This window comes from Manihot esculenta, chromosome 4 (assembly GCF_001659605.2).
Source record: "Manihot esculenta cultivar AM560-2 chromosome 4, M.esculenta_v8, whole genome shotgun sequence".
Classification (NCBI taxonomy): Eukaryota; Viridiplantae; Streptophyta; class Magnoliopsida; order Malpighiales; family Euphorbiaceae; genus Manihot; species Manihot esculenta.
This window is the reverse complement of record NC_035164.2, coordinates 1,257,579-1,269,499: the sequence shown is the minus strand read 5'-3', so window position 1 is coordinate 1,269,499 and position 11,921 is coordinate 1,257,579. Positions and strand designations below refer to the sequence as shown.

At 26.7% G+C, this 11,921-nt stretch overlaps 1 protein-coding gene across 5 annotated transcripts; it reads left to right on the top strand.

The window, feature by feature from the left end:
* Positions 1-6,945: 6,945 nt before the first annotated feature.
* LOC110613318 lies at positions 6,946-10,208 on the top strand. 5 transcript variants are annotated; one of them, XM_021754380.2, is made up of 3 exons: positions 6,946-7,051; positions 7,155-7,272; positions 8,080-10,208. In XM_021754380.2, the coding sequence occupies exon 3, from the start codon at positions 8,094-8,096 to the stop codon at positions 9,990-9,992; it is 1,899 nt and encodes a 632-aa protein (XP_021610072.1). In that variant the 5' UTR covers positions 6,946-7,051; positions 7,155-7,272; positions 8,080-8,093; the 3' UTR covers positions 9,993-10,208. The 5 variants fall into 5 exon arrangements, with proteins under 5 accessions (XP_021610072.1, XP_021610069.1, XP_021610068.1 ...); XM_021754377.2 differs by having other exon boundaries at positions 8,077-10,208; XM_021754376.2 differs by lacking the exon at positions 7,155-7,272 and having other exon boundaries at positions 6,952-7,051; positions 8,077-10,208.
* The last annotated feature ends 1,713 nt before the right edge of the window (positions 10,209-11,921 follow it).

Below are 11,921 nucleotides of genomic sequence, written 5' to 3'. Positions count from 1 at the left end.
CTTCTAATCGTATCTCGCCTTTGAGACCTGCAATAAAGGAACTAACAAAAAATGTTTCTGGTAAGTCATCAATTCGGTGGGAGAGTTTCTAAAAAACCTCTTGATATTCTGCTACAATAGTGGTTTGTCATAAATAGGCAGGAGCCTCGCCGGGATCATTGTAGTCAGTCGGACCGAACCTTCTTATAGCTGCCGTGGTGAACTTATCCCATGATACGGGTCCTCGAAACTTGGTTAGCCACCTATATCATTATAATGCTACCCCTTCTAGATGAAATGAAGCAAGATGCACTTATTCTTCAAGTGGAATTCCTTTGAATGAGAAGTATTGTTCTGCCTTGTAAGTCCATCCTTGTAGATCACTGCCATCAAAAGTGGAGAATTGGAGCTTCATATGTTGCCGACTGTTGTTGGTCGTTGAGTTGGCGTGATGTGAATCTTGAGTGTTTGGGTTTTGGTTTGGTGGGGGTTTGAGGAGGTATTGATGTGTTTGGATGGGTTTGATTTAGGGGAGAAGTCGATATGGACTGGTGAGGTGTAGTATTGCTTGCTTTGAAATTTCCTTGAACAAAATGATTCTCGTCATGAGTAGTGTTTGGAGTTTGAATGGTGGTTTCAATGTTTTTTAGTTTTGACATAATAGTCTCTAGTGTAGAGTGAATTTCTTGGATACTGGATTCATGTCATCCCAACACTTCTTAGACCTCATTTCGAAACTCTACATTAGATTGATTTATGGTATTCATTTGAGCAACCAGGCTCGCTCTGATACTAAATGATAAGAAATTTTAGAAAAGAAAGATGAAATGAATAATTCAGAAGAGGAAGATTGCAATAATTTTGTCCATGATTTTATTTCTCATCAAATGATTAATTTATAGTCAATCAAATCAGCATAATACAAGAAAATAGGAGATTATGGATTCACTAACATTACAAATTGGAAAGGGAAATAATGGGCTTTTTACTTATTCAAGTTGAAAAAAAAAAAAAATTCTCAAACCTTGGTTCAGAAATTTTTTTTTCCGAAACCAGGGTGAAAATGGACTCTACCGCGCTTTAAAAGCGCGGTAGACCTTACCGCACTCATAGAGTGCGGTAGAAGAAAAAAAAAAAAAAAAAAAAACATTTCTGTACATTACCGCACTTTTAAAGTGCGGTAATGTATTACCGCACATTTCAAGTGCGGTATTCCGCACTTTTAATTTTTATTTTTATTTAATTAATATTATATTATATTTTATTAATTTAATTATTTATTAAATTTATATAAATATAATTATAAAAATTATATTAATATTAATTATTTATAATATAATATTATATTTATTTTATTAGTTATATAATTTAATTAATTATATATTAAATTTATATAAATATAATTATAAAAATTATATTAATATTATTATAAATATTAATTATTTTAATTTATTTATAATATAACATTATATTTTTTTATTTTATTTTATTTTATTATTTTTTATTATAAAAATCTAAAAAATTATATAATTAATGGTACCTATAAAAAAATTTCAGACTTTTTATTATTTTAAAGTTAAAAAAAATTTAAAATCTATTAGTGTTTCAAAAATTAAATATTTATAAATTAATTATAATAAAAATAATAAAATAGAATAATAAATATGAAAGATATAATATTTTATTATAAATAAATTAATTTATTTATAATAAAAAGATTTATTTTCATATTTGTCATTCCTTAAAATTCAAAATTTAATTTTGAATATATACATATTTTTTTTTAAAGAAAATAAGTTTTTTTTAATTTTGAAATCTACCCATCGGAGCTAATCGGATTGAATAGTATCCAAAATCCTTGGTGTTAAGTTATTTATTAGATAATCGAAAATAAAGAATTTTAGATACTATTCGATCCGATTAGATCTGATGGGTAAATTTTAAAATTAAAAGAAACTTATTTTTTTCAAAAAAATATATGTATATATTTAAAATTAAATTTTAAATTTTAAGGAATGACAAATATAAAAATAAATTTTTTTATTATAAATAAATTTATTTATTTATAATAAAATATTATATTTTTCATATTTATTAGTCTATTTTATTATTTTTATTATAATTTATTTATAAATATTTATTATAGGTGCCATTAATTATATAAATTTTTAGATTTCTCATTTCAAAAAAAATAAATTTTTAGATTTTTATAATAAAATAAAATAAAATAAAATAAAAAATATAATGTTATATTATAAATAAAATAAAATAATTAATATTTATAATAATATTAATATAATTTTTATAATTATATTTATATAAATTTAATATATAATTAATTAAATTATATAACTAATAAAATAAATATAATATTATATTATAAATAATTAATATTAATATAATTTTTATAATTATATTTATATAAATTTAATAAATAATTAAATAAATAAAATATAATATAATATTAATTAAATAAAAATAAAAAGTAAAAGTGCGGAATACCGCACTTGAAATGTGCGGTAATACATTACCGCACTTTAAAAGTGCGGTAATGTACGGAAATGTTTTTTTTTTTTTTTTTTTTTCTTCTACCGCACTCTATGAGTGCGGTAAGGTTTACCGCGCTTTTAAAGCGCGGTAGAGTCCATTTTCACCCTGATTTCGGAAAAAAAATTTTCTGAACCAAGGTTTGAGAATTTTTTTTTTTTTTTAACTTGAATAAGTAAAAAGCCCGGAAATAATTGACAAACAACTGAAAGATTGTGGATTCACCCACGTAACAATTGGAAACGAAAATTAAGGGAAATGGAAAATGACATCCTAAATTACAGCAAGTATTATAGACTATGCTTATGTTGACCACGTTCCAATCAGTTCTCATCACAGTGTCGTATCAAAGTACCTATCGAGAAACTTGCTCATTTATATCTAAATAAAAAAATTTTGGTAAAAAGGAGGACAAATAGATTTTTCTGGATCTGTGGGCTCAAGATTCCAGGGTATTTTGATCATTTTCATAAAAACTAACGGTAAGTTAATTTTAATTCTAATGGTAAAAATTAAATTATAATTTTTTTAATTATTAAAAATTAAATAATAAATTTTTAAAAATATAATAATTTAAATAAATATTTTATTAAATCAGAAAAACTAAATTATAATTTGTTCAAATGAATATCATCGAGAAACTAAAATTAAATCTCACCATTTTATATTTTAAAAGTGAACGAAACATCAACTAAACTGTCTTAGTTTATAACGGTTGAGATTTCAATAATTCGAGATCTCACTATAAGATATAATTTTTTAAAATATTATTTCTATCAATTATTTTTATAAAAATTTTCTTTAACTTCCTTAATTATGGATTGAAAATCGGTCTATTATGAATCTAAAAGAAAAGAAAATAAATTATTAATAAAATTTAATTATTTATATTTTGAAAATTTTTTAATCAACAGTGAAAATCAGGTCTGTATAAATATTTTTCTATTACTATTTTATTTAGAATGGATGTGGTATCACATTCTATCATAAATTTAAAAAAAAAGTCAAATTATTCCTTGCTTGCCTTATCTATTTGAAATAATTCAAGTTTTGTTTAGGTATCTGACCTTCATGTGATCTTAGTTGTATTTTTTATAAAAAAAATTATTTATTGGATTGTTAATTTGAGAAGTTTTAAAAATCAAGGAATCCTCACGATCTCATAAAAATAGAGTCCATTCCTGATGTGATACATTTTCTTTATTTCTCATCACAATGGGGCAACAAGTATTTAGAAATTAAAAAAAAAAAACTTTAAATTTTATCAATTTAAAAGTAGCCTGATCGATTTTTTTTTTAAAAAAATAAGTAAATTCTCAAATTCAAGTTTTCATATTTAATCATTCAATAATATATACTTTTATATGAGAATAAATTCGATATATTTTTTTTTTCATTTCGCACCTCTATTTTTTTCACAATTTTTTTTTCTCTTTACCACTATTATTTTATATTTAATGTAATTTTAATTAATTTTTAAAATAAAAAATTAAAATTAAGCAATTCCAATAGTTAAATATGTTCTTATCACCTTTAATAATAATAAATTTTATTTTATATCAATAATTATAAATATTTTATAACATACATATTGTTTAATTTAAAATAGAAGTATAAATAAAATAATTAAAAATAATATATTTCTTATATAATCTTTAAAATTTAGGTGTGTATATTAATTAAAAATAAAATATTTTATAATTAAATATATTTAATCAAGAATAATATATTAATAAAGAATAATATATTTTATAATTAAATATATTTATTAATTATAATTAAGTATGAATTATTATTATTTTGATATGTAGAATTATTTTATATTTAAAAAATAATAAAATATTACATTATATTTTAATTTTTAAAATTAATTAAAATTACTTTTAAATGTAAAAATTCAATCAATTCATTCAAAATTTAAAATTTAAATTAAAATACATAATAATATAAATATGCGTCTTTTTCTATATATTATATAAAGTTTGTGGCTTATATAGATAAAAAAATAAAAATGGATTTATTTTGTCTTAATAAATAGTTTAAGAATAAATTTAAAATTTTATTTTATTATAAATATTTTTTTTTTTTATAAAAATTATAAGAAAGCATGATAAAGATCTTAAAAATATTTTTTGAATGCTAGGCATCTGTTAGGAATTCCAAGATTTTGAGATTGAAAAATTAATATAACATATATAAATATTAGTTCTCCTCATGCATTATTTAGTAATAATTTGTTTGATTTTTCCCCCCCAAAAAAAAAGTCAACTTCTTTTCTTATAATGACGATTCTGCTTTTCATTGGAGATTAGCCCATATTTCTTTTTTAAAAAATAATAATTTATTTATTAATTTTTAAAACTAACGGTAAGAAAAATATATACATGTGATCTGATTCCAAAATTTAAAATCTAGCCGATGAATGAGAGTCAACTAAAACTTCGTTCGTTTCACATTCTACATTTCTAACTTTCGATCAGTATTTTCGTAGTTAAAAAGAATTAAATTATTTAAAAATAACAATTTTTTCTTTAAAAAAAAATAATTTTCTGCATTTTAAAAATATTATTAAAATTTTTATGTATAAATTTACTAATATAACTTATTTTTTAAATTAAAATTAAATGATAAAAAATAAATTGTTTTATTGAAACATAAATTATTTTTAATAATAACACTACTAAACAGGCCTAAGTTATTGTTTTCCGCGGCAGTAAATGAAACGGTGCGTATAATCCTCTGATTATGCAGTTACCAGCTCCATGCTTATTCAACGGATGCTTTGCCCCAATTTTAGTTTCTGTTCAGACAACCTATTCTATTTCAAATTAAATTATTATTTCAAAATTAAAATTATAAATCACATATAACATATATGATTAAATTGAAAGCATATTTTTTATTTTTTTTTTAATTTTTGATTTGGCTATTACTAGCCACCACTAATTTTTTTTTTTTTTTTTTTTTTGAAATAGGGGTGGGGGAGTCGAACCTTTGACCTCACAAGGCTACAAGGATGCACTTTTCACCAGGCTAAGCCTCGGAGTGCAGCCACCACTAAAATTTTATCATTTATTTAAAAATTATTAATTACATTTTATTATATCAAATTATATCATATTATTAAGGGTAAACTGTAATTTAAACCCTCTATTTTAGTGAAATGCAACCTTTTGTCCCTCTATTTTAAAAAATCTTCAATTTAGTCACTGTAATTTTTAAAAACTATGACATTAGTCCCTCTCGTTAGATTTTCAGTTAAATCACCGTTAATTTTAGTTAAAAAGACTAAAATATCAATTCTCTCTTCTTCTTATTCTTCTTCTTCATATGAGGACCAACATCAAACTCCCATTCCTCAATCACATCCGCATTTTTAATCTTTCTAACTAGGTAAAAAGCTATACCCATGACCAAGATTATGAACACAACAGTTGAAAATGTGACAACAGCAATCAGCACAGTGTGATTCTTTTCAGGCCGAGGTAGAGAAGGAAGAAAAGATAGAGATAAAGATTGAGCCATTTTATTCATTGTAAAACTCATCCAAGAATATAGTGTGTGCTTGCCAGCAACCCAGTAGATGAAGAGAATCCCACATACATATAATCATGGAGGAAAGGAGAAAGATCTACTTCAAAAGACAAGATGGGAGATCTTGGTTTTATGGAAGAAGATGAAAGCCTAACCTCTATTAGATTCTGGGTCAAGTCATAATCAACCCAAGCTTGAAAAACCTTACCACTTTGGAGAGTCAAATTCATCTTAGTAGAATTATCAATAAAAAAAGCAGCAGGAGCATATTTATTTGATACCAAACTATTTATATCAATACCCATATAGTTATCATTAATATCTCCAAACTCAAAATCTTGAACTGTATCAAATTCAACTGCGAAGAAGAAGAAGAAGAAGAAGAAGAAGAAGAAGAAGAAGAAGAAGAAGAAGAAGAGAGAATGGGTATTTTAGTCTTTTTAACTGAAAATCTAACAGGAGGGACTAATGTCATAATTTTTAAAAATTACAGTGACTAAATTGAAGATTTTTTAAAATAGAGGGACAAAAGGTTGCATTTCACTAAACTAGAGGGACTAAATTACAGTTTATCCTATTATTAAATATATAAAGTTGTTATAATAAAATATGAATTAAATAATATTAAAATTAAATTAATTATTTTAATTAAAATTGAAAATAAAAAGATATTTTTTCTTTTTAAATAACGGTTTTCATATCATTTAAATAATTATATAATTGATCGAAAAAAAATAATTATATAATGGGCCTTAACCCACTTGTATGTAATCTGAACTCCATTCTGTATAGCATAAACCCGCAAGCAAACACGCCCCAAGGCCCAAAAGGAAAAAAGAAAAGTAAATTAAAATAAACAAATAAAATAATATAAAGGAAAAAAAACTTTTCTTTGCTTAGAAGTTTCAAAAAACTTTCTCAGAAACCTTTGAAAAGAAACGCAGGTTTCGATAGCTCAAGCAAGAATCGTCTCTACAAAATTTACCATTCGGTAAACAAGCTCTCCTCTCATCTCTGTTTCAATTCCTCTCCTTTTTTTTCAACTTTTTTTTAAATTGTGAAATATCTTTACATTTCTATTTTTTTTTTAACAGGGTGATTGCTTCCTTTATTTTCTGAATCAATTTCAGTTCTTTCTTTCCCTATTCATTCCCCTTGGAACAGAGCATGCTCTGTTCTGAATCTCAAGTATAAAGAAGAAATTTTCTAGTGGTTAGTAAATAGAAGTAGCAAACTTGGTAATCTCAATGTATTATTGGAATTTTTTTTACTCCTTGCTTGGTTTGTGCAATTGGGTTTCTTTCAATGGGACATGGAATAATGCATTCCTTTGATTGGCCAATTTCCTTCATAATTTGGAGATTGTTGATGTTATTTATATGACCCATAATCAGTATTTGTGGGTGTTGTTGATAAAACCCTAGTTATGATGGACTTACACTATTGTGTTTTGAGGATTCATTTTTATTTCACTTGGATTTCTGATTCTCTTAGCAGCTGCTTTACAGCTATGTTGTTTTTTCAATGTTATGTTCTTATACTTACAACTTTTGATAAGCATAAGTAATGGAATTTTCAACCATATTTCTGGAAGCATGGGGCAGTTAATATAGGGCAGTTGAAGGCCTAATCTGGTGAAATATTAGGTGGCTGGCCTCCATTTTCTAGCTAACTCCAAATTTTCATGCCAATTTTGATGCTACCAAACCAAACATTTTGATTTAGATGGGTCTCCTGTTTCTAATTTAGTGAAATTTATAAACACTGTTTGAGGAGATAGGCACTGGAAATTTAAGATGCATACATGAATTGCTAGATTCTATCTTGCAGAGATCTCTGTAGTTTGTTCACTAGGCTTTGTATTGCTATTTGAACTCTGTTAAGCATTACAATTTTGTAGGACTGGAATTATTAGCAGAAATTCAGATTTCACACATGTGCTTAATGCAGCACCTGTGTGGCTCCCTCTAGTACTAACGTATTAGTTTTCCACTTCTTATATTTTGTGTTATTCAGCAGTTGAGCTTGAAAGTATGCCATCCGAATCGGATAAGTGGGGATGGGAACATGTAAGTGTCTTTGGTGGATTTGACAGGGGAAGTGGTACAAAAAGGTGGAAATGTAATCACTGCAATCTCCGGTATAATGGATCTTATTCACGTGTTAGAGCACATCTTCTTGGGTTCTCCGGTGTCGGGGTAAAGAGCTGTCCAGCAATAGACAGGTCTCTGAGAGAAGCATTTCATATCCTAGAGGAGGAGCGCCTATCAAGGAAAAAGAAGAAGAATTCTGCAAATGGGAAGCCTGGTAAGCGCATTAGAACTTCACAGCCAAGTCTTGCCTGGAAAACCATCACCAAAGAAGATGTAGATGATATAGTAGCTAGATTTTTTTATGCAGATGGATTAAGTATTGATATTGTTAACTCACCTTACTTCCATGAAATGGTGAAAGCAATTGGTGCTTTTGGGTCTGGATATGAACCACCATCAATAGATAAGCTATCTGATTCATTTTTAAGTAAAGAGAAAGGGAGGATTGAAAAGTCAATGGCTCTAGTAAGAGAGTCCTGGCCACATACCGGCTGCACAATACTGTGTGTTGGCCGATTAGATGGCGCAATTGCTAGCTTCCATATTAATATATTTGTCTCAAGTCCGCGCGGGCTTATATTTTTGAAAGCAGTGGATGTAGATGATCCTGATGAAGGAGATCATGTATTTACTGGTGCCCTTAGTGATGCAATTATGGAAGTTGGACCATTAAACGTTCTTCAAATTATCTCACATCTTGGTGATGCCTGTAAATCATCTGAATCCTATATATCATCAAAGTTCCCTAATATATTTTGGTCTCCTTGCACTTCACATTCTATCCTTATGTTGATGGAAGAAATAGCTGAATTGGAATGGGTAAAATCTATTGTCTTATGTGCTAAGGCAATTGAACAATGTATGATGACATATCAGCATTCTTCTCCATGTCTTTTCATTCAAAATCTGAAACCGAGCTCTGATCCAATCTCTGCCAAGTTTGCCCCTACCTATTGCTTCATCCAGCGGATTTTTGAACTACGGCAAGCTCTTCAAGAGGTGGTTGTTAGTGAAGAGTGGAAGCACAGTGTTGGAGGGGATGTCGAAAGTGTTGAATCAGCCATTTTAGGAGGTGATTTCTGGAGCAAGGCTCATCTGTTGTTGCAGTTATATGAGCCATTCGTAAGATTACTAGTTACACTTGATATTGATAAATCTGTTATCGGTGATGTTTACAATTGGCGGGTTCAGGCTCTTGAAACCTTGAGGAATATGGCAATTGATGATGACATAATGAATCAATTAGAAGGAATGATTGATAACAAATGGGATGTGTTATTTTCCCCTCTTCATGCTGCAGGCTACATACTGAACCCAAAATATATTGGAAAATTTCAAACCAAAGAGAAATCTGTAATGCGAGGCTGGAAAGCTACTCTAGAAAGATATGAAGGCGAAAGTGCAGCGAGACGTGTTCTTAGAGAGCAGCTCAGCTCATACTGGCATCTGGAGGGATCCTTAGGAGAAGAAGATGCTGTGGATTGCCGGGATAAGATGGATCCGGTTGCATGGTGGGAGAACTTCGGTTTCGAGACGCCTAGCCTGCAGACGCTAGCCATAAAGGTTCTGAGTCAGGTTTCAAGCATTGCAATGTGCCAAGAGATTTGGCAAACTAATGATATTCTATGTCAAGAAACAGCAAACAGATTGGGAGTGCAAAGAGTGGAAGATCTTCTTTTTGTTAGAAACAATCTTAGACTTCATTACCAAAGAAATGGTGGTTTAAGCTCTTCTCCTGGCCCTAGAAACGCTAGTTCAAGTTCTTCTGGAGTTAAGACATGGGACAGTTCCCATCTTGATCAAACAAAGGCAATCTTAAATGTCCATGACAACTTGTGACATTGCCTCACTGCTGTTTGCTGGATGTTTTTCAGACCAGAGACTTGCTGTATCAGAGGATTTTATCATGCAGTGAGCTGTTGCATTAGCCTTTGCTATTTGCTAATGAGGATAATTATTCTGTATTCTTTTACTTGTAAATTGCAAATTAAATAATATTTGTAAATTTTCATCAATGTCAATTTTAGCGACCTCAATATTACCGGTGCTTCCTGCAAGATTTTGTAATAGCAGTGATACATGATCTGCCTTCACATCAGTTTAATGTCGCAACTTTATCTACATTCTATTTACTATTTCAGCTTTCAAATTATAAATATCTTAATCACTATTAGAGTGAGTAATATTCGATTCAAACTAAAATGATCGATCGAATCAAATTAAATTTTTTTTTTTAATTTGGTTTGGTTTTAATTTTTAAAAAATTCAGTTATTTCGATTTAGTTTTGAATAGAAAAAATAAAATAAAATCGAACCGAATCAATTAGTTATCAATAATGTGTGTTTTGATAATATAAAGAAATTAAACCCTAACTAAAGTTGAAATATTTCAATTAAACTATACAATATTAAAAATAAAGTATAAAAATTAAAAAGCTCAATCGACCTAATTAAATTGAATTAGATTGAGTTGATTTAGATTGATTTCTTCTCTAACTTAATTGTATTCCACAAATTTGAAGACTGTAAAGATACACAAGATGAAACGTGTAAAATAACTTTTAATGAAAGAGTAATCCCAAGTTTCTATGTATTTGGTGAGGTTGATGTTGTTTCAACCAAACCCTAAAGAACTCACAATCCTAAAAGATGAAGAGCTACAAAGCAAAGCCTAGTCTAGGTCTTTCTAGCTCATAAATTATATTTTTATATATTTTATATTTATTTTATTATTATAAATTTCATAATAATTTATTTTTATGAAAAAAATAAAAATTATTATATTTAAATATTCATACAATCCTACTGTTTATTTTAATATTTGAATTAATTAAAATTTTACATTATTTTATATTAATAATTATATTTTATCAATTATGTTTTCCTATTATTTATAATATCAATAATTATTTAAAAGTTATTTTATATAAAAAAATATAATAAATATAAATATACAAAAAAATACAAGTATATATAACAAATATTAACTATGTGCAAGTTAATACTAGTTTATATAAATAAAGGAGAAAAAATTAAAAAAAAATAACTAGACTTTTTTATTTTTTCATTATACTCTATACTTTTAATTATTTAATTTAAACTAATTTTAAAGATTTATATTAATTATAATTAAGATTTTAATTGAAACTTAAATTTTATTGATATTTACACTTCAGTCAATATAAAATAAATAACATTATTCCATAATTTAAAAAGAAGCTTTATATATAACTACATATATATTTTTAAATAAGTTTTTTAGCTATAATTAGCATTAAACTTTAAAATTAAATTAGATAGAACTAAAAATATTAGTTATAATTAGAGGTGAGCAGTATTCGGTTCAAACCGAAAAAACCGACTGAATCGAATCAATTTAAAAATTTGGTTCAATTTTTTATATATTTCAATTCGGTTCGATTTTTAATTTCAGAAATTTTGGTTATTTCGGTTCGGTTCGGTTTTGATAAAAAAAATTAAAAAAATCAAACCGAACCGATTAGTAATAATAATATGTTTTTTCAATAATATAGAGAAATTAAATCTAAAATTAAAATATTTTAATTAAATTTTAAAATATTAAAAATAAAGGGTAAAAAATAAAAAAATTATTAAAAATCGAAACCGATAAAACCGAACAGAATAGAACCGAATCAGACCGGTTCGATTCAATTTAGTTTCTGATCAAAATCGGTTCGGTTCGATTTTCATAAATATTACAATTTCGATTTTCGATTTATTCAATTTAGTTCGATTTTAAATCGAACC

Excerpts from the sequence above, each read along its gene's own strand:
- LOC110613318 (XM_021754380.2), top strand. The coding sequence starts at position 8,094 with ATGCCATCCGAATCGGATAAGTGGGGATGGGAACATGTAAGTGTCTTT.